General features: G+C 46.4%; 2 protein-coding genes across 8 annotated transcripts in view; one reads left to right on the forward strand and one right to left on the reverse strand.

Annotated features, from left to right (window-relative positions):
• SF3A1 (splicing factor 3a subunit 1) overlaps window positions 1–9,327 on the reverse strand; it is a 72,527-nt gene extending 63,200 nt beyond the window's left edge. Inside the window, exon 1 of the mRNA XM_063913381.1 lies at window positions 9,064–9,327. Coding sequence (XP_063769451.1) covers window positions 9,064–9,117 — 54 coding nt within the window. The 5' untranslated portion in view covers window positions 9,118–9,327. The remainder of the gene's footprint in view (window positions 1–9,063) is intronic.
• A 119-nt stretch (window positions 9,328–9,446) lies between these two features.
• CCDC157 (coiled-coil domain containing 157) overlaps window positions 9,447–23,145 on the forward strand; it is a 197,441-nt gene continuing 183,742 nt past the window's right edge. For all 7 annotated transcript variants that reach the window (XR_010171259.1, XR_010171256.1, XR_010171253.1 and 4 more), the window contains exon 1: window positions 9,447–9,604. The gene's annotated coding sequence lies outside the window, so the exon portion shown is untranslated. The remainder of the gene's footprint in view (window positions 9,605–23,145) is intronic.

The raw sequence follows: 23,145 nt of genomic DNA on the forward strand, positions 1-23,145 counted from the left end.
CGCTTCTGTTCCTGGGAATGGGCTGCCTGCTGCAGTCTTCTTCCCTTTCCTCTATCCCTGGGCAGATATGACTCTTATAGGGACGAAAGGACTGAGGCTGAAAAGACGGTGTCTTTTTCTGCAGAGATGTGACTTAGGGTAAAAACGGTGGATTTTCCAGCAGTTGCCGTGGCCACCAGGTCCGATGGACCGACCCCAAATAACTCCTCTTCCTTTATACGGCAATACACCTTTGTGCCGTTTGGAATCTGCATCACCTGACCACTGTCGTGTCCATAAACATCTTCTGGCAGATATGGACATCGCACTTACTCTTGATGCCAGAGTGCAAATATCCCTCTGTGCATCTCGCATATATAGAAAATGCATCCTTTAAATGCTCTATAGTCAATAAAATACTGTCCCTGTCAAGGGTATCAATATTTTTAGTCAGGGAATCCGACCAAGCCACCCCAGCTCTGCACATCCAGGCTGAGGCGATCGCTGGTCGCAGTATAACACCAGTATGTGTGTATATACTTTTTATGATATTTTCCAGCCTCCTGTCAGCTGGCTCCTTGAGGACGGCCCTATCTATAGACGGTACCGCCACTTGTTTTGATAAGCGTGTGAGCGCCTTATCCACCCTAAGGGGTGTTTCCCAACGCGCCCTAACTTCTGTCGGGAAAGGGTATACCGCCCATAATTTTCTATCGGGGGGAACCCACGCATCATCACACACTTCATTTAATTTATCTGATTCAGGAAAAACTACGGTAGTTTTTTCACATCCCACATAATACCCTCTTTTGTGGTACTTGTAGTATCAGAAATATGTAACACCTCCTTCATTGCCCTTAACGTGTGGCCCTAATAAGGAATACGTTTGTTTATTCACCGTCGACACTGGATTCAGTGTCCGTGTCTGTGTCGACCGACTAAAGTAAACGGGCGTTTTAAAACCCCTGACGGTGTTTCTGAGACGTCTGGACCGGTACTAATTGTTTTTCGGCCGTCTCATGTCGTCAACCGACCTTGCAGCGTGTTGACATTATCACGTAATTCCCTAAATAAGCCATCCATTCCGGTGTCGACTCCCTAGAGAGTGACATCACCATTACAGGCAATTGCTCCGCCTCCTCACCAACATCGTCCTCATACATGTCGACACACACGTACCGACACACAGCACACACACAGGAAATGCTCTGATAGAGGACAGGACCCACTAGCCCTTTGGAGAGACAGAGGGAGAGTTTGCCAGCACACACCAAAAACGCTATAATTATATAGGGACAACCTTATATAAGTGTTTTCCCTTATAGCATCTTTTATATATTTCGAACGCCAAATTAGTGCCCCCCCTCTCTGTTTTAACCCTGTTTCTGTAGTGCAGTGCAGGGGAGAGCCTGGGAGCCTTCCCTCCAGCCTTTCTGTGAGGGAAAATGGCGCTGTGTGCTGAGGAGATAGGCCCCGCCCCTTTTTCGGCGGGCTCGTCTCCCGCTCTTTAATGGATTCTGGCAGGGGTTAAATATCTCCATATAGCCCCCGGAGGCTATATGTGAGGTATTTTTAGCCAAAAAAGGTTTTCCTTTGCCTCCCAGGGCGCCCCCCTCCCAGCGCCCTGCACCCTCAGTGACTGCCGTGTGAAGTGTGCTGAGAGGAAATGGCGCACAGCTGCAGTGCTGTGCGCTACCTTAAGAAGACTGAGGAGTCTTCTGCCGCCGATTCTGGACCTCTTCTCGTTTCAGCATCTGCAAGGGGGCCGGCGGCGAGGCTCCGGTGACCATCCAGGCTGTACCTGTGATCGTCCCTCTGGAGCTAATGTCCAGTAGCCAAAGAAGCCAATCCATCCTGCACGCAGGTGAGTTCACTTCTTCTCCCCTAAGTCCCTCGTTGCAGTGATCCTGTTGCCAGCAGGACTCACTGTAAAATAAAAAACCTAAGCTAAACTTTTCTAAGCAGCTCTTTAGGAGAGCCACCTAGATTGCACCCTTCTCGGCCGGGCACAAAAATCTAACTGAGGCTTGGAGGAGGGTCATAGGGGGAGGAGCCAGTGCACACCACCTGATCCTAAAGCTTTACTTTTTGTGCCCTGTCTCCTGCGGAGCCGCTATTCCCCATGGTCCTTTCAGGAACCCCAGCATCCACTAGGACGATAGAGAAAATTGGATTCTGTTAACCACAGACGCAAGACTCAGAAGTTGGGGAGTAGTCACCCAAGGGGAACAGTTCCAAGGAAAAATGGTCAAGTCAGGAAACCATTCTTCCGATCAACATTCTGGAACTAAGAGCCATATCCAACGCCCTTCTACAGGTATCACATCTTCTTCAGGATCACGCCATTCAGGTTCCGTCGGACAATGTGACGGCGGTAACGTACATAAACCGACAGGGCGGAACGAAGAGCAGGGCAGCAATATCAGAGGTAACAAGGATTCTCTTCTGGGCAGAACGGCACGCTGTGGTGTTGTCGGCAGTCTTCATTCTGGGAGTGGACAACTGGGAAGCAGACTTCCTCAGCAGACACGACCTCCACCTGGAGGTGTTCGGGTGCTTGACACGTCGGTGGGGTATTCCACATATCGACATGATGGCCTTTCGTCTCAAGAAGTTCAAGCGGTATTGTTCCAGGTCGAGAGACCCACAAGCAGTGGCGGTGGACGCTCTGGTGACTCCATGGGACTACCAGGTGGTGTACGTGTTTCCAAGAATTCTCAGAAGAATAAAAAGGGAAAAGGTTCAAGTTATTCTCATTGCTCCGGACTGACCAAGAAGGGCCTGGTACGCGGATCTACTGGAGATGCTCCTAGAGGACCCGCGGCCTCTACATCTTCGCGAGGATCTTTTACAACAGGGGCCGTTCGTCTATCACGACTTACCGCGGCTATGTTTGACGGCATGGAGGTTGATCATCAAATTCTAGCCCGGAAAGGGATCCCAGACTCTTCTGGGGCACACTTTTGTTGTGAAATGTGTAATATTGTTATATTAAAAAATAACTTATTAATATTCCTCTAAAATAAGGGGCTATGAGGCAAAAAAGAACAGAGAAATGATAAGGATACTATCAATTATCAAAAGGTTAATCTATCCAATTTGAGCATAATTGATTGAATCACGTGATACAAATCAAACTGAATGACTCCGTTTGGCGAAATTATATGTGTGTCTCTAATGTTAGAGGAAATACAATTAAAGTATAAATAATGTGTGGGTTATCATCTTCCGAAAAAAAGAGATGTACTTATAATAAAAGTAACAATAACAATAACAATATATCGGAAGAGAGAGGTATTTCTCTGTCTAACAAACCGGGCTCCACCCTGATAATTGGTAAGAAATCAACTTCCACAATCTGAAGTAAATGTAGTGATTGATAACAACAATACTTTGGCTCCGGGCATTCCGTGAACAAGCTCCCTGAGCGAAACATACGTCGTCACTTCCGGTTGTCACTTCCGGTTCCGGTTTCCGAACTTCCGGTCGGAGGACCGCGGACACCGGCGTCTTTCTGCTGGGCTCCCCCTCCACCATGGACCTCTAGCGGCAGTCTCCATCGACTAAGGGGGGTATCTCACCCCTCCACCTAACAGTAGGATATAATCTTTTTGTCTGATGCACCATCGGAGACGATACTTCCGCCAAACTGCATATATATTTTTTGTGGCTTTAAGTTTCTCAGATACTGATGTGACTTTTCACTTAGATATCTTATACTAAGTTGAAATATATAAGAAACATGGCAACAAGGGGAATGCATCAGGCTTATTAGCAAGCCGTACCCTGGTCCAGGACTTATCCTCAATTTGTTACCATTATTATTATTAATATATATTTTCTGTATATATATATAATTTTTGTAACTTCAACACAATCCACACATGGTTCTTTACAGGGTCTTTCCAGCTTCTTTGATTTTTTGATCATTAATTCCCACTGGAACATCTGCTATTTTTAGGCCAGTATTTTGGGACCAATACCAGCATTACAGTCACGCAAGACTCCTGGCCGAATCTGGAGAATCTTTAAATACTTGGATTAAACCCCAAATTAGCTCGTAGCTGATTCTCCATTTCCCCATTGACCGCCACCAACCACCGGTGCCATCCAGACATAAACCCAAAGTCTATAACACTGTAAAAGACTATTTCAGTCCCTTTTTTTTGAGGTTTAGACCAGAGGTACCGGTAAAGAGTATACCCTTGGTGAACATCAGGGAATACCAGGTGTTACTAGTGTCTGGATTATAAGAGCTCCCAAATATCTCACCAAAAATGTGAGATCTTTCAGAACTAAATACTTGGTTCCGGAAATCATTAAGCAGGATATATTTACCTGCTGTCAAACCACACCGAGTATGCCCAACCTCGTCTGATCTTGGAAGCCAAGCACTGTGGGCCAGGTCAGTACCTGGTTGGTAGACCACCAGAGAATACTTGGTACCGCAGGTATTTATATCCTATATCCTAATTCAGAACACAGGACCCGGAGCCAAAGTATTGTTGTTATCAATCACTACATTTACTTCAGATTGTGGAAGTTGATTTCTTACCAATTATCAGGGTGGAGCCCGGTTTGTTAGACAGAGAAATACCTCTCTCTTCCGATATATTGTTATTGTTACTTTTATTATAAGTACATCTCTTTTTTTCGGAAGATGATAACCCACACATTATTTATACTTTAATTGTATTTCCTCTAACATTAGAGACACACATATAATTTCGCCAAACGGAGTCATTCAGTTTGATTTGTATCACGTGATTCAATCAATTATGCTTAAATTGGATAGATTAACCTTTTGATAATTGATAGTATCCTTATCATTTCTCTGTTCTTTTTTGCCTCATAGCCCCTTATTTTAGAGGAATATTAATAAAAGTTATTTTTTAATATAACAATATTACACATTTCACAACAAAAGTGTGCCCCAGAAGAGACTTGTAGTCTTTCTTCTTTTCTCTTTTGGCTCCTGTACTATACAGGAACCATACACTCTCCTTTGACTAAGTTTACTGAACTACCTCTGGGAGCACCGCCAACCCAGTGCCAGATATTAATTATTAATTCATTCATGGCCATATGTTGGTTTACGTTATAGCTATAGGTTTATCCTATACCAATTAAATCAGCAAGTATTTAGATTGAGAGATCCTGTGCAGACTCTATCACCCCCCTTTCCAACGTCTAAACATTACCACCGTATTTGGAAAAAATACATCTCTTGGTGTGAGAACAGGAAATTTCCTGCGGTGCAATTTCAACTGGGACGTTTTCTCCTTTTTCTGCAGTCAGGAGTGGATGTGGGCCTACGTTTGGGCTCCTTAAAAGTCCAGATTACGGCCTTTTCCATTTTCTTCCAGAAACAACTGGCTTCTCTCCCGGAGGTTCAGACATTACGGCACCTTGGGATCTCAACGTGGTGTTGCAGTTCCTGCAATCGGAATGGTTTGAGCCTTTACAGGACGTTGACGTCAAGTTTCTTACGTGGAAGGCAGTCACACTGTTGGCCTTGGCTTCAGCAAGGCGTGTGTCGGAGCTGGGGGCGTTGTCTCACAAGAGCCCCTATTTGATTTTTCATGAAGATAGAGCTGAACTCAGTACTCGTCAGCAATTTCTTCCAAAGGTGGTGTCTGCGTTTCAGATCAACCAACCTATTGTGGTTCCGGTGGTTACCGACACTTCTGCTACTTCCAAGTCCTTGGATGTTGTGAGGGCTTTGAAGATCTATGTGAAGCGGACAGCTCGTCACAGAAAATCGGACTTGCTGTTTGTTCTCTATGATCCCAATAAAATTGGGTGTCCGGCTTCAAAGCAGTCTATTGCTTGCTGGATCAGGCTTACTATCCAGCATGCTTATTCTACGGCAGGTTTGCCGGTTCCAAGATCTGTACAGGCCCACTGTACTAGGTTGGTGGGTTCTTCCTGGGTGGCTGCCCGGGGTGTCTCAGCTTTACAGCTCTGCCGAGCAGCTACTTGGTCAGATTTGAACACGTTTGCTAAGTTCTACAAATTCGATACTTTGGCCTCTGAGGACCTTCAGTTTGGTAAATCTGTTCTGCAAGAACCTCAGCACTCTCCCACCCAGTTTGGGAGCTTTGGTACATCCCCATGGTACTAATGTGGACCCCAGTATCCTCTAGGACAGGCATTCCCAACCACGGTCCTCAAGGCACACCAACAGTGCAGGTTTTAGTGATATCCAGGCTGCAGCACAGATGGTTAAATCAAAATAACTGAGCTACTAATTAAGTCACCTGTGCTGAAGCCTGGATATCACTAAAACCTGTACTGTTAGTGTGCCTTGAGGACCGTGGTTGGGAATGCCTGCTCTAGGACGTAAGAGAAAATAGGATTTTAATTACCTACCGGTAAATCCTTTTCTCGTAGTCCGTAGAGACTACTGGGCGCCCGCCCAGTGCTTCGTGTTTTCTTGCACTGTTACTTGGTTCAGCTGTTGCTGTTCCTGTTCAAGTTTGGTTAGTTTGGCTTTCCTCTTGTGTGTGTGTTCTGGTTCGAATCTCACCACTGTTCTTTTAAATCCTTCTCTCAGGGTATGTCCGTCTCCTCGGGCACAGTTTCTAGACTGGGTGTGGTGGGAGGGGCATAGAGTCAGGAGCCAACGCACACTATTGATTTCTTAAAGTGCCCAAGGTTCCTAGTGGACTCATTTATACCCCATGGTACTAATGTGGACCCCAGTATCCTCTACGGACTATGAAAAAAGGATTTACCGGTAGGTAATTAAAATCCTATTTTTGGGAGCTACACAAAACATGAGATGTTTCCTTTAGGCCAGAGATGGGGAACCTTCGTCCCTCCAGCTGTTGCTGAACTACACATGCAATTTGGTCATGCTAAAACTGTTGCAGTACATGCTGGGATGTGTAGTTCAGCAACAGCTGGAGGGCCAAAGGTTCTGCAGGCTATAAATTCTCTACACAACTTGCTTTTTCTAGGGTTAAAATATAATCATACAGCTAATTCATTTTCTAAGTGAATGGAGCCACATGATTTTTACAATATGAAATACGGAACCTCCCCTTTATACAGATACACAGGGACCCATGTAAGTTCTGACATTCGTCTCAGGTCTTGTGAATCTCAACACATTGGCAAGGTAAAAGGGTAACTGTCCAATCAATCAGGGGCACAGTTAAAATGTATGCTGCCTGGAAACCACAAAAAGGTTAATGCAATCAGCACAATCAGAGTAGATGATTACAATTTACCTGGTCGGCCTAAAATATTTAAAAACAGAATCCCATGCAAGCTTCCCTTTTCTCACAGACCAGTACAATCCACTTGTATGACAGTATTAACTGACTTTCTTGAAATGGTTTTTCTAAATATAATAATACTATTGAGTATATCAAGTAAAACCGGCCAAGCTATACTGCTTTTGTATTTGGAGGCAAAGCCTTGCACCCATAGCACTAATATTAGACAGGCGCCAGAAATGAAGCACAGACACTTTTTGTTTGTTTTTGTATAGTGAATCTCATTAGTATGTCAGCAAGGGAAGCGCACGCATACTGCTGTAATCCCTCACAACATTAAGATGCACTGTTACTGAGCAAGTCTAGCATGAATGAGCACAACATTGTGTTTGGTGGTATACAGAGGCTGTGCACCATTGTCATGTGAATGTTCTGGAGGTCATGAAACTGTACAGTATATGCAAGAATGTATGTGATAGGTATATATTTATTTATATGAAGCCACTACAGGTCTGCAGCGCATTACATAGTACACAAACAGAAACAGGTAAAAGAAAACAAATGCAAAAGACTTAAGCTGTTGTACACACTATTTCATACACTCGTCAGATCAGCTAAATGCTCCGATCAGTGCCAGAGCTACTTATCTCAGTGGGTACGTGCATCAATGGATCGGGTGATTGGGCATCTTAAGTGCTCATAAAATGCAAGCTCCTAATCCAACCGTTTGTAGGTGTTTTAAGGGGATATGGTTACATTGAAGGCAGTCTGAATCCCAGCGGTCAGGATACAGACGACGTAAACCAGACACCTAACAATGCCGACACACACAATCCCGACCATCAGAGTCTATTCCCACCCATGGGTGTCCACGACACCCATAGAGTGGGAATAGAACCTGTGGTGAGCCATAGTGTGGGAATAGAGCCTGTGGTGAGCGCAGCGAGCCACTGAGACTGCAAGGGTCTACATTGCACTTGCACCCCCCCACGAATTCTCATGGCTGGGATCCCGGTGTTATGATGCTGTCCACCGGGATCCCAGCCCCAACCCATTTTAAACAGTTTACAGACTGACAACTGCACAATTATTGGGCCAATCCGCTGATATCAGGTGACCGGCCGGAGTATTGTATAGGTACGTACATAGCATTACAGTATGTAACATTGCAGAACATGTGATACAAGCTAAATAACCACTGCAGCACCGTTGTGAAGATTTTGTCTTCATGATCAGGACTAGGAAGTGACATAACGAGAGGGCAGTAGATAACTTCCGCCCGTACAGCGCCTAAATGTTTTATCCATTCTCAGTTTGTTTGAGGTTATTTCATTTTATCCTTGCACCATTGGACGCTCACCACGCTTCGGGCTCAGTGTCTCGCTCCGCTCGCCACAGGTTAGTATTCCAAACAGTTTGTGACATGGACCCAGGGGCTTATGGGAAAAGTCCTGTCCACAAAGGCAAACTAGATGCTACCTTGCAGCACATGCAGTCAAAGCAACCACGAAAGCAGCACCGTCTAAACACAAAGGTTTCATGGTGTTGTTGGCAATGAAGCAGGAGATGATGGCAGAAGGCAGGGAACAGATTTGAAGCGAGGTGGAGAGTGTGATAGGCAGGAGAGGGAACCAATAACGGGGAGCTGCACAGGCAACATTTGGGAGACACGAACAGGAAGGGGGAGAGGATGCTGGCGCGGTTTTAGTTGGTCTTAGTGGTTTCAGAGCTTGAAGCCGTTCTTACTGTACAGCCGCTGCGCTGGCTCAGTGTCAGGGAGAAGTGCGGCCTGGCCACACATAACACAGCTAGCAGCACAGTAAGGCCATTACGCCCTTTATCCCCGGCCCCGCATATGTACCTGGCCGCCATCGGGCGCCTGGGGCGCTAGCAGCTGCACGGGTCCCGCCGGCATGGTGACGAGCTCTCCTGGTACGAAGGCGGAAACTGTGCCTGCCAGAGCCTGGACACGAAAATGGCGGCGGGGAGAGATGGGCGGAAGTGTGGTTCACACCACCACACAGCGCAGGGGTGCCGAAAACGATTACTTTAGACCACAGAGCACCACCTGGTCGCCGCCATGTACCAGCTGATAGCTGTGTGTGTACAGGCACTACGCCCGGTGACACGGGGGATAGGCCAGTGTGCGGCCGTTAGTTAGAAAAAAATCAGCCACCTTGTTCTAGAAATGGTACATTCCTACTCTGACGTGCATACGGCAAGTGCGTGGCGTCGGCCTCCCTGACGTCAGACGCTCCGTGCGCTGTTGCCATAGCGATGCATGTGGCGTTCTAATGGGGCTGTGTAACAACATTGCACCCGGCGTCGGCAGTGGTGACTGGTGAGCCAGCTATCTGCGGAAGCTTCTGCCCCGGGAGTGACAGCTACAGTAAGCCTACATCGTAAGTGCACAGAGCAAGGGACGTTCTCTTCATTTAGCCCATATGTGACTGTTACTTCCTTGCTGTGCTGCTTTCATTTCCTGTTCGCATCTGCATATAGCATACCTTTAGCAATAGGCTGATGATCTGTTTGTACAGGGCACGTTCTATTAAAATAAACACTAAGCAGGCGATTTCATTGTTTTTTGCGCACGCGGGGGCAGATGTATTAATCCTGGAGAAGTGGTATAGCAGTGATAAGTAGAAGGTGATAACGCACCAGCCAATCAACTCCTAACTGTCATTTTTCAAACCCGTAATGATTGGCTGGTGCGTTATCACCTTCTACTTATCACTGCTGTATCACTTCTCCAGGCTTAATACATCTCTCCTGTCCAAAGTTTTTGCAGGTTGATTGCACCCAGACAGACCAGGTTTAGCCCCAACTGTCTAAACCTGACTAACCTGACTGGGCACAGCGTAAAAAGTGCCGATTGTGTGCCCTAACGGGTCACTTTTCGCACATTTCTTCTTGCCAGCATGGCGAGCTGCAAGAAGAAAGGTGTGTGTGAATAACAATTGAATGAAGTCCTAGGGGTCAATCCAGTCGGGTGCAAGTTGGCTTGTGTGAGCCGTGTTCAGGTCAAATTCACACCGCGATGCAAGTTGCAAGCCAATTGCAAACTCGCATTCCATTTGCTCTGCAAAATCAGGAGCTTGTTTTACTGTTATGTTGCACCTAAGAACAGTGCTTCTGTTTGGCATATGAGACCACGTTTCAATATTTCATTATTTAGTTTGTTTTTTGACATTAAACAGTATAATTTTTAACTGACTAAAGTGAGTACATTGAATGAAAGATTTTTTTTGTTTTGTTTGTTGAAGCTTCCACTCTGCAAACCATTTTAAATAAACAATGTAGGTCTCCTCCAGTGGCAGATTTTACCTAATCCGGCTACTATGGGCTGAAGCCAGTGCAGTCCATAGAAGTTGGGGGGGTGCGCATGTGCACTCAATCTTCCGCTTGTGCACATGCACCAGTCCCAGCGCCTGTCAGCTCCATTGCGCAGGCGCTGGGACATGGGACTCCTCTCCGGCATGGTAGTGGCAGCCCACTACCTAAAAAAAAAAAATATAGGAGCCGCCGCTGGTCTCCTTTGTTATTAGAGTACTTTACGTACAAGTTTCCACTTGTATCTCTATTAAAGAAAGTGAACACTGTTTTTTTTTATAAATTCTTTATTTTATGTCAATAAGGCAGTCATCACAAGATACATAAAACAGAAGCATGGAATATCCATCTTTTAATCACAAATACATAATAAAATAACATTTGGCATCATCAGTACTGTAGTGTATTCCAGAAAAAGTCCAGTGCAAGCAAACACGTATTATCAGTACACCAGTCAGATCTCAGATGAATAATATACAAACAGCAACAAGTTTAACAACTACCTTTAAATGGGGGAAATATAAGACGAGACAAGGGATTAAGTATAGAGTAAAAATGGGAAAATATGGGGAGAGAAGAGGGGGATAGGAAGAAAGATCAGGCAATTAGAGGTACTCCATAGCATGGCAAGTGAATCGACTGATGAGAGTAAAAAATGTTTTTAAATTATTGGGTTTGATACAATGGCATATAGGTTACATAGGACTGGGTAAATTCCATCCAGTTAAACCAGGTAGCTACATAATCTGAGCGTTTTTCCAATGCCGAGTGGAAAATGTCTTCCATGGACATATAGAAGTCAGTCCGCTGAAACCATTCCCAAATTGTGGGAGCAGTCGTATCTCGCCAGTGCACTGGGACTACTGCTCTAGCCGCATTGTTTAAATGTTTGAGTAGTGACGTTTTATATCTTGCTGTAGGAATGCTTGAGTGAGAAAGTAACCAGAAATCTGGCCCATTTGGGACAGAGAACCCCAAGATTTCAGTTGAAATTGCCACAATTTTAGTGCAAAAGGTTACTATAAGGGCACAATCCCACCAGATGTGTATCAGAGTGCCCCTGACCTTCCCGCAACGCCAACACATAGGAGATACAGCAGGGTAGAATTTATGTAGAAGAGAAGGGCATCTATACCATCTAGTTAAAAGTTTATATTGTGTCTCAGTAATCTCTAGACTTGAAGAGCACTGTACAATGCTTTTCCCAGTTAATACGAATCCCCCTGTGTATCAGATCACCATCCCAAGTGAACACTATTTTCTAAGGCAGATAGAAAAAAACAAACAACTACAACACTTGTAGATGATGCTAATAGGCAATACTGGCAGATGTATATATGATGTATTAGATAGGCAGGCAACTCAATTTAATTCTTGAGGATGGATGCTGCATCTAAAAAGGAGGACTGGTACCTCACCAATTCAAATAAAGAAACACATCAAAAGAAGAAGGTGAACAGGCTAGTATTAAACGTTAAAATGTATCTAACTATATAGAAACTAATACCACCTTATGATAATTAAATATAGCAAGTGACAGCACAGAAAAAATATAACTAAAATGCAATGTCAATAAGGGCATAATACTCCTTCATAAACTGGGCCTGAAGAACAAAGAGCAAGAACATGATGCAAAATCTGAAACACCATGCACCTCTAAGTGTCGGAAACATTTCAAGTTGTGTTGAGAGAAAGTATGCAGTCTCTAGGATCCAGAGTTCCCTTCCCCAAACATAGAGGTTGGCTCTCAGGGAACTTGATATACAGACTATTATGAATCACATTGACTCACCTACCTCATCGTGCCTGGGCAATAAGTACATGATTCACTCTGGTTTTGTGCAGTGTAATTGCCCTTCTAAGATATTATATGGCATTGTAGAGCTTATCACGGTTTGAGGTTTCAGATCCGAGTCAGGACCTGTGGACTAGACTGACAAATTGTACAGGAATCTGGGTGGCTAAATAAGATGTCTACTCATGGATGATGTTCAAACGGTATATGCCTGGTGCTCTCAGAGAGATTGGTGAGAACTGGAAGGCTCACAGACCACCTCTGGAACCAATTGAGTTGCGCTCAAGCCCTAACCCTGAACAGAATTTGATAAATCAGGCACTGGCACAGCAAGTAATAGAGTAATCAGTAGCCCATCTGGAATCTGTCAATGATGGTTTAAACCAACTACAAGAGCTGTGTGTCTGGAGCCTATACCCTCAAAGAGGAGTATAGATCCAGTCCCAAGCACCCAGAGTAACCACACTAGCGGAAACTCCGCACGAACACCAACACCCAGAAAGAAGACTCTTAGGACAACAAGCACCATCTATGTTGACACTTGTGGTATGGAGAGCAGAGAGTCCCTGACACAGGTAGGAGCTGCAATACTATATCCATATACAGATACTAGATACATACATGAGTATATCTATGCATACATTCATATATGCATAGGTACACATATATATATATATATATATATATATATATATATATATATATATATATACACATTTACATGCCAATCACAATGCAAACTCTGTTGTCAGCCCAGCAGCTGGATCCTAGAGGGGATGGGGGGGTGACGGGCAGGAGAGCTTGGGACAGGCACCTGCGCTGTTATTGCGTGAAAGTCAGTGACAGCCCTGGCAGGCACTAGGGGATAGAGCAACAGTACCCCTGGAAGGATGGGTCATAGTGGGGTCAGGGGAAGCGGGCCGTGGCTGCGGTGGCTTATAAGACCTGCCACTGCTTCCAATAGCTGGTGGCTCTGTTACATCCGGCCACTACCTTGCGTCCTCCTGTATCTCTGTGCATGGAACGATGGGAGACGTTGTGTTATCCATCCCAGAAGGCAGTGTTTGTGAACTGTGAGGTGAGATGGGAGCAGGGGGAGGCAGGCCTTAGATGGCACAGGCCTTATAGCATGGGTATTCAATCTGCGGACCTCCAGCTGCTGTGAAACTACACATCCCAGCATGTCCTGCCATAGTTTTGCTATTAGTGCATGCTAAAACTGAGGCAGGGCATGCTGGGATGTATAGTTTCACAATAGCTGGAGGGCCATCGGTTGAAGACCCATGCCTTATAGCAACAGTGCCTTCTGCACCCACAGTCATTACACCACTACTCCTCTGTCTCTGCCTGCACTGCACACTGTCCTACTCACATTCTGGCTGCCTGGTTCTTCCTTCCGCTGCTGCACAAGAGGTAGAGCTTGAGATGTCAGAGTGCTCCGGCCGGGGGGCCTCTCTGCCTGAGAGGGGCCCAGGGTACAATGTCCCCTGCGCCCCCCTTCCTTAATCCTGCTTTGCTGGACCTGGAGCTTAAACTGGAATGGGATGGGAGTCAAACAGTAGCTTGAGCTGGACTGGAACCTGAGGCTTGAACCAGACTGGGCCCGGAGAAGATTAGCCATACTCTGACTGGCAACTTGAGCCATACTGGACCCCAAGGCTTGAACCAGTCTGGGACCAGAAAAGGTGCAGCTTGAACACAGGCTGGAAATAGTGCAGACAGGACTCAGGTAACCATATCAGACTGCAGAGTAACCGACACAGACTCAAAGGCAGTGGCAATACAGGAATCCAGCTGACAGGAGCTCAAGTTCAGGCAGCAGATTGGAGACAGGAGATACACACTGGGGAGTGAGCACAAAGAGGAGTATTGGTCCGACATAGTGCTTGTGACAGGTGCAGGTTTAAGTAGGGCGCTCTTGCAAGGGAGAGGTCATGTGAGCGCAGCAGGCAGACAGAGACTGCTCATCTATTCAAACCATGGCAGTGCCCATGGCTCCTCTTAATGCAGTGACAGCGTACTGACACAGAATGGCCCATCTTGCTAAAGCAATGCCAGACAGTGTAACAATGACTAAGTCCCGAATTTGTGATAGAGCTAACTTGACAATTTATCCCTGAGTTGTTTGTCTACCAACCCATACATGGTTGACCTCTGTTGAGGTGGCATGCCAGCAGTCGTGTCAGGGTGGGGGTTGGGATTAGGTACTGGGGGGGGGGGGGGGGGGGGTTAGGGTTAGGCGCTGGGCAGGGGGGGGGGGTGGATAGCAGTAGCCGACACCCCCAGAGGGTTAGCTGTAGCCGACACCCCCAGAGGGTTAGGGTAGGGGAAGTAAGAGGGGTAAAATACTTACCCCCCCCCCCCCCCCCCCCCCATCCGGTGTCGGGATTCTCACTGTCGGGATGCCGCGGTTTGGTCATGTGACTGCCGGCATCCCAAACACCAACATTTCATACCCAACCCATTGATGTAGCATGGACCCTGTTTATATCGGATTGGTGCCTCCATAGGTGCAGTTGACCTCACCAGAAATGATTGCCTTAAACAAGTAGTTGTCATGCAAGTTGACTCGTCCCTCATCTCAAGTGAAGTGTTTTCTTATTTACAGGTAACTGATTATTTGCACATCCATACCCTCTTCTCCCAGCTTACCACTAAAGAAAAACTAGCTAACATTTCTTTGTCCTTAAAGGGCCTCACTTCCTGTCTCTACAACTCTTGCATGAGCAAAGTAATAATGAATAGAAGAAACATTATAAATACCCATGGGAAGATGTAGAGCCACTGTCAGACCCAAACCAGTACAGAAAAGTTTATTTTTCTTTTTTCAACCTAACTCCAACATCAAAAATCGAACCATGGGCCTTACTCAGTACAGATCGCATCAGCGATGCAATCACATACTGACCATTTTCTAACAAGTGCACATGCACAGTGCCCGATCTTACTGACAGGCAGAGGCGTTCTCATAGTGGCATTGCGGGTGTGTGACGCCAATAATAGGGGCGGGTCTGTCCCCTTTTCGGGGCAGCCGTGTGACATTTCACGCGGATGATGTGACGGGGAAAATGGCGGCGGCAGGAAGGGGGTCTTCCCTTATTCAGCGATGTGATCATGATTGCATCGCTGGCCGCCATTAGCATGCTGGGTTGTCCCAAGCATGCGAGTGATAGCAGTTGCAATATTGGTAAATTAGCAAAACTGCAACTAATGCTGAATGAGGGCCTGTCTTCTTTGGTACATCCCCAGAGTGATGCTGGCGGGCTGTAGTAAGACAGCTCTTACCACTTCATAGGCAAGTTTGGGACCGCTATGCAGATGTGTGAGCTATCTTTGCCAGAAGCCCAGATAAATTAGTGGAAAAAAATCTATATATATTGTGTCCGGCTCTCCCAGCACTTAAACAATGCATGTCCGCCAGCTGCCTTGTATAATAGCAGCCATATATACCTCCAATGCGCAGCACTCCAAGATCAAATGTCGCAACTCCAGCATCAGCTCAGCAACGTGTCATGGTTTATACTTGAAATGGTATAAACCATGAAACATTGATGACCTGATGCTGAGATATATATATATATATATATATATATATATATATAACAGGAGTATATGCGGCAGCACTCAGAGACTAGTTTCAAAGACTTGTGTTAAGAATCCATACAATGATCACCAACGTCTCGTGGACCAACACGCCCCTTTGTCATTTCCTCTTCGATGGTCAATATTATCTGCAAGTATCGGGGTGTTCTATGGGCTCTAACGTCTCACCGACATATGCTAACATCTATATGTATTTACAAGAACGCATACTGTTTCTCTATCGTCCTAGTGGATGCTGGGGTTCCTGAAAGGACCATGGGGAATAGCGGCTCCGCAGGAGACAGGGCACAAAAAGTAAAGCTTTAGGATCAGGTGGTGTGCACTGGCTCCTCCCCCTATGACCCTCCTCCAAGCCTCAGTTAGATTTTTGTGCCCGGCCGAGAAGGGTGCAATCTAGGTGGCTCTCCTAAAGAGCTGCTTAGAAAAGTTTAGCTTAGGTTTTTTATTTTACAGTGAGTCCTGCTGGCAACAGGATCACTGCAACGAGGGACTTAGGGGAGAAGAAGTGAACTCACCTGCGTGCAGGATGGATTGGCTTCTTTGGCTACTGGACATTAGCTCCAGAGGGACGATCACAGGTACAGCCTGGATGGTCACCGGAGCCTCGCCGCCGGCCCCCTTGCAGATGCTGAAAAGAGAAGAAGGTCCAGAATCGGCGGCAGAAGACTCCTCAGTCTTCTTAAGGTAGCGCACAGCACTGCAGCTGTGCGCCATTGCTCTCAGCACACTTCACACGGCAGTCACTGAGGGTGCAGGGCGCTGGGAGGGGGGCGCCCTGGGAGGCTATGTAAACCTATTTTTTGGCAAAAAATACCTCACATATAGCCTCCGGGGGCTATATGGAGATATTTAACCCCTGCCAGAATCCGTTGAAGAGCGGGAGACGAGCCCGCCGAAAAAGGGGCGGGGCCTATCTCCTCAGCACACAGCGCCATTTTCCCTCACAGAAAGGCTGGAGGGAAGGCTCCCAGGCTCTCCCCTGCACTGCACTACAGAAACAGGGTTAAAACAGAGAGGGGGGGCACTAATTTGGCGTTAGAAATATATAAAAAGATGCTATAAGGGAAAACACTTATATAAGGTTGTCCCTATATAATTATAGCGTTTTTTGGTGTGTGCTGGCAAACTCTCCCTCTGTCTCTCCAAAGGGCTAGTGGGTCCTGTCCTCTATCAGAGCATTCCCTGTGTGTGTGCTGTGTGTCGGTACGTGTGTGTCGACATGTATGAGGACGATGTTGGTGAGGAGGCGGGGCAATTGCCTGTAATGGTGATGTCACTCTCTAGGGAGTCGACACCGGAATGGATGGCTTATTTAGGGAATTACGTGATAATGTCAACACGCTGCAATTTCGGTTGACGACATGAGACGGCCGACAAACAATTAGTACCGGTCCAGACGTCTCAAAAACACCGTCAGGGGTTTTAAAACGCCCGTTTACCTTAGTCGGTCGACACAGACACGGACACTGAATCCAGTGTCGACGGTGAATAAACAAACGTATTCCTTATTAGGGCCACACGTTAAGGGCAATGAAGGAGGTGTTACATATTTCTGATACTACAAGTACCACAAAAGAGGGTATTATGTGGGATGTGAAAAAACTACCTGTAGTTTTTCCTGAATCAGATAAATTAAATGAAGTGTGTGATGATGCGTGGGTTCCCCCCGATAGAAAATTATTGGCGGTATACCCTTTCCCGCCAGAAGTTAGGGCGCGTTGGGAAACACCCCTTAGGGTGGATAAGGCGCTCACACGCTTATCAAAACAAGTGGCGGTACCGTCTATAGATAGGGCCGTCCTCAAGGAGCCAGCTGACAGGAGGCTGGAAAATATCATATAAAAGTATATACATACATACTGGTGTTATACTGCGACCAGCGATCGCCTCAGCCTGGATGTGCAGAGCTGGGGTGGCTTGGTCGGATTCCCTGACTAAAAATGCATTTCTATATATGCGAGATGCACAGAGGGATATTTGCACTCTGGCATCAAGAGTAAGTGCGATGTCCATATCTGCCAGAAGATGTTTATGGACACGACAGTGGTCAGGTGATGCAGATTCCAAACGGCACAAAGGTGTATTGCCGTATAAAGGAAGAGGAGTTATTTGGGGTCGGTCCATCGGACCTGGTGGCCACGGCAACTGCTGGAAAATCCACCGTTTTTACCCTAAGTCACATCTCTGCAGAAAAAGACACCGTCTTTTCAGCCTCAGTCCTTTCGTCCCTATAAGAGTCATATTGCCCAGGGATAGAGGAAAGGGAAGAAGACTGCAGCAGGCAGCCCATTCCCAGGAACAGAAGCCTTCCACCGCTTCTGCCAAGCTCTCAGCATGACGCTGGAACCGTACAGGACCCCTGGATCCTACAAGTAGTATCCCAGGGGTACAGATTGGAATGTCGAAACGTTTCCCCCTCGCAGGCTCCTGAAGTCTGCTTTACCAAGGTATCCCTCCGACAAGGAGGCAGTATGGGAAAAAATTCACAAGCTGTATTCCCAGCAGGTGATAATCAAATTACCCCTCCTACAACAAGGAAAGGGGTATTATTCCACACTATATTGTGGTACTGAAGCCAGAAGGCTAGGTGAGACCTATTCTAAATCTAAAAAAATTTGAACACTTACAAAGGTTCAAATCAAGATGGAGTCACTCAGAGCAGTGATAACGAACCAGGAAGAAGGGGACTATATAGTGTCCCGGGACATCAGGGATGCTTACCTCCATGTCCCAAATTTGCCCTTCTCACTAAGGGTACCTCAGGTTCGTGGTATAGAACTGTCACTGTCAGTTTCAGACGCTGCCGTTTGGATTGTCCACGGCACCCCGGGTCTTTACCAAGGTAATGGCCGAAATGATGATTCTTCTTCGAAGAAAAGGCGTCTTCATTACCCCTTACTTGGACGATCTCCTGATAAGGGCAAAGTCCAGGGAACAGTTGGAGGTCGGAGTAGCACTATCTCGGATACTGCTACAACAGCACGGATGGATTCTAAATATTCCAAAATCGCAGCTGATCCTGACGACACGTCTGCTGTGCCTAGGGATGATTCTGGACACAGTCCAGAAAAAGGTGTTTCTCCCGGATGAGAAAGCCAGGGAGTTATCCGAGCTAGTCAAGAACCTCCTAAAACCAGGAAAAGTGTCAGTGCATCATTGCACAAGGGTCCTGGTAAAAATGGTGGCTTCCTACGAAGCAATTCCATTCGGCAGATTTCACGCAAGAACTTTTCAGTGGGATCTGCTGGACAAATGGTCTGGATCGCATCTTCAGATGCATCAGCGGATAACCCTATATCCAAGGACAAGGGTGTCTCTCCTGTGGTGGTTACAGAGTGCTCATCTTCTAGAGGGCCGCAGATTCGGCATTCAGGATTGGATGCTGGTGACCACGGAGGCCAGCCCGAGAGGCTGGGGAGCAGTCACACAAGGAAAAAATTTCCAGGGAGTGTGATCAAGTCTGGAGACTTTTCTCCACATAAATATACTGGAGCTAAGGGTAAATTTATAATGCTCTAAGCTTAGCAAGACCTCTGCTTCAAGGTCAGCCGGTATTGATCCAGTGGGAAAAACATCACGGCAGTCGCCCACGTAAACAGACAGGGCGGCACAAGAAGCAGGAGGGCAATGGCAAAAACTGCAAGGACTTTTCGCTGGGCGGAAAATCATGTGATAGCACTGTCAGCAGTGTTTCATTCCGGGAGTGGAAACTGGGAAGCAGACTTCCTCAGCAGGCACGACCTCCACCCGGGAGAGTGGAAACTTCATCGGGAAGTTTTTCCACATGATGGTGAACCGTTGGGAAATACCAAAGGTGGACATGATGGCGTCCCGTCTGAACAAAAAACGGGACAGGTATTGCGCCAGGTCAAGAGACCCTCAGGCAATAGCTGTGGACGTTCTGGTAACACCGTGGGTGTACCAGTCGGTGTATGTGTTCCCTCCTCTGCTTCTCATACCTAAGGTACTGAGAATTATAAGACGTAGAGGAGTAAGAACTATACTCATGGCTCCGGATTGGCCAAGAAGGACTTGGTACCCGGAACTTCAAGAGATGCTCACAGAGGACTTATGGCCTCTGCCGCTAAGAAGGGACTTGCTTCAGCAAGTACCATGTCTGTTCCAAGACTTACCGCAGCTGCGTTTGACGGCATGGCGGTGGAACGCCGGATCCTAAAGGAAAAAGGCATTCCGGAAGAGGTCATTCCTACCCTGGTCAAAGCCAGGAAGGAGGTGACCGCACAACATTATCACCACATGTGGCGAAAATATGTTGCGTGGTGTGAGGCCAGGAAGGCCCCACGAAGAAATTTCAACTCGGTCGATTCCTGCATTTCCTGCAAACAGGTGTGTCTATGGGCCTCAAATTGGGGCCCATTAAGGTTCAAATTTCGGCCCTGTCGATTTTCTTCCAGAAAGAATTGGCTTCAGTTCCTGAAGTCCAGAAGTTTGTCAAGGGAGTATTGCATATACAACCCCCTTTTGTGCCTCCAGTGGCACTGTGGGATCTCAACGTAGTTCTGGGATTCCTCAAATCACATTGGTTTAAAACCAGTCAAATCTGTGGATTTGAAGCATCTCACATGAAAAGTGACCATGCTCTTGGCCCTGGCCTGGGCCAGGCGAGTGTCAAATTGGTGGGTTTTTTCTCAAAAAAGCCCATATCTGTTTGTCCATTCGGACAGGGCAGAGCTGCGGACTCGTCCCCAGTTCTCTCCCTAAGGTGGTGTCAGTGTTTCTCCTGAACCAGCTTATTGTGGTGCCTTGCGCCTACTAGGGACTTGGAGGACTCCAAGTTGCTGGATGTTGTCAGGGCCCTGAAAGTATAGGTTCCAGGACGGCTGGAGTCAGGAAAACTGACTTGCTGTTATCCTGTATGCACCCAACAAACTGGGTGCTCTTGCTTCTAAGCAGACTATTGCTAGTTGGATGTGTAATACAATTCAGCTTGCACATTCTGTGGCAGGCCTGCCACAGCCAAAATATGTAAATGCCCATTCCACAAGGAAGGTGGGCTCATCTTGGGCGGCTGCCCGAGGGGTCTTGGCTTTACAACTTTGCCGAGCGGCTATTGAGTCAGGGGCAAACACGTTTGTAAAATCCTACAAATTTGATACCCTGGCTAAGGAGGACCTGGAGTTCTCTCATTCGGTGCTGCAGAGTCATCCGCACTCTCCCGCCCGTTTGGGAGCTTTGGTATAATCCCCATGGTCCTTTCAGGAACCCCAGCATCCACTAGGACAATAGAGAAAATAAGAATTTACTTACCGATAATTCTATTTCTCGGAGTCCGTAGTGGATGCTGGGCGCCCATCCCAAGTGCGGATTATCTGCATTACTTGTACATAGTTACAAAAATCGGGTTATTATTGTTGTGAGCCATCTTTTCAGAGGCTCCGCTGTTATCATACTGTTAACTGGGTTCAGATCACAGGTTGTACAGTGTGATTGGTGTGGCTGGTATGAGTCTTACCCGGGATTCAAAATCCTTCCTTATTGTGTACGCTCGTCCGGGCACAGTATCCTAACTGAGGCTTGGAGGAGGGTCATAGGGGGAGGAGCCAGTGCACACCACCTGATCCTAAAGCTTTACTTTTTGTGCCCTGTCTCCTGCGGAGCCGCTATTCCCCATGGTCCTTTCAGGAACCCCAGCATCCACTACGGACTCCGAGAAATAGAATTATCGGTAAGTAAATTCTTATTTTTATGAGAATCCCAGTTTTCAACAACATGCCAAATTATTCCTGAGGTATATAGATGACTTGATCATCTTCTGGTCTGGAACTGAGGAATTGTTCATCCAATTCACGACTGCCATCAATGATTTAAATGGGCCAATTAAATTTACATACAAGGCCAGTTTTCATGAAAGTAGCAAATTATACTTACCGATAATTTCATTTCTTCAAGATACTCCATGGCAGCCATTACTCTGGGATTTATCCCTACTCCTAGATTTTAGACAGGAAGTTTTTTTCTATTTTAGGCTCCGCCCCTTCTGGGAATATAGGTCCGTCCGCCTCTGGCTTCCCCAGTCTTTTGAGTGTCTCCTTGACGGAGCCTAATAAAAAAAACAAAGATATATTGAGGTGGGAAAACTAGGCTGCCATGGAGTATCTTGAAGAAATGAAATTATCGGTAAGTATAATTTGCTACTTTCTTCTACGCTACTCCATGGCAGCCATTACTCTGGGATATACCAAAGCATCCTAGTAGGGAGGGAAATAAACCACACAGAACCCAAATGATGCTTAAAGTAAATTTATGCAGTTGCTTCCTTCAGTACTGATTCTCCAAAGTGACCACCAGAGACATCCAAGCCATAGTGTCTGGTGAATGTATGGATGGACGACCATGTCGCTGCTGCACATATCTCTTTAATCGACACCTGCGCTTTTCTTCCCCAGGATGTAGCCACAGCCCTCGTAGAGTGTGCCTTAATGTGGTCTGGAACTGGTCGGCCATTTTCTTGATAGGTGAATGCAATCAATTCCTTGATCCACCTAGAAATCGTGTTTTTAGAAGGCGATTCGCCTTTTTTGACTCCAGAGTGTATAACAAACAAATTCTTAACTTTCCGGAAGTCTTTCACTCTCTCCAAGTATATAGAGACTGCCCGCAAAACATCCAGCATATGCAGTCTTTCTTCGTAATCATCCGTTGGGTACGGAAAGAAAGATGGTAGAATGATTTCTTGACTCATATGGAAGTTTGATACTACTTTTGGTAGAAATTCAGGATTATTCCTTAATATTATTCTGTCTGGAAGAATATTCAGGTAGGGCTCCTCAGCCCAGAGAGCCTGTAGTTCTCCAACCCTTTTCGCTGAAGTTATTGCCGTGAGGAAAACTACCTTACAGGTAAGCATTTTTAAAGAGATTTCCCGCAGAGGTTCGAAAGGTGAATCCATCAGCGTATTCAGAACAAGGTTCAGATCCCAGGTTGGCATAACTGATCTAACTCTAGGACGTTCCCTCTTGATGGCTTGACAGAATCTCTGTACCAGGTTATCCTCCGACAACTTCCTATCCAGCAATATACTTAAGGCTGATATTTGTACTTTGATGGTTGATACTGCCAAACCCATCTGAAAACCTTCGCTTAAGAACTGCAGTACCTGAGGAACTTCAACCTTAGAGATTTCGGTATCGTCTCCCAACCAATCTCCAAATTTTCTCCACACTCTGTAATAGGATTTTGAAGAGGTGTTCT

This window comes from Pseudophryne corroboree, chromosome 1 (genome assembly GCF_028390025.1).
Source record: "Pseudophryne corroboree isolate aPseCor3 chromosome 1, aPseCor3.hap2, whole genome shotgun sequence".
In the NCBI taxonomy this organism is placed as follows: Eukaryota; Metazoa; Chordata; class Amphibia; order Anura; family Myobatrachidae; genus Pseudophryne; species Pseudophryne corroboree.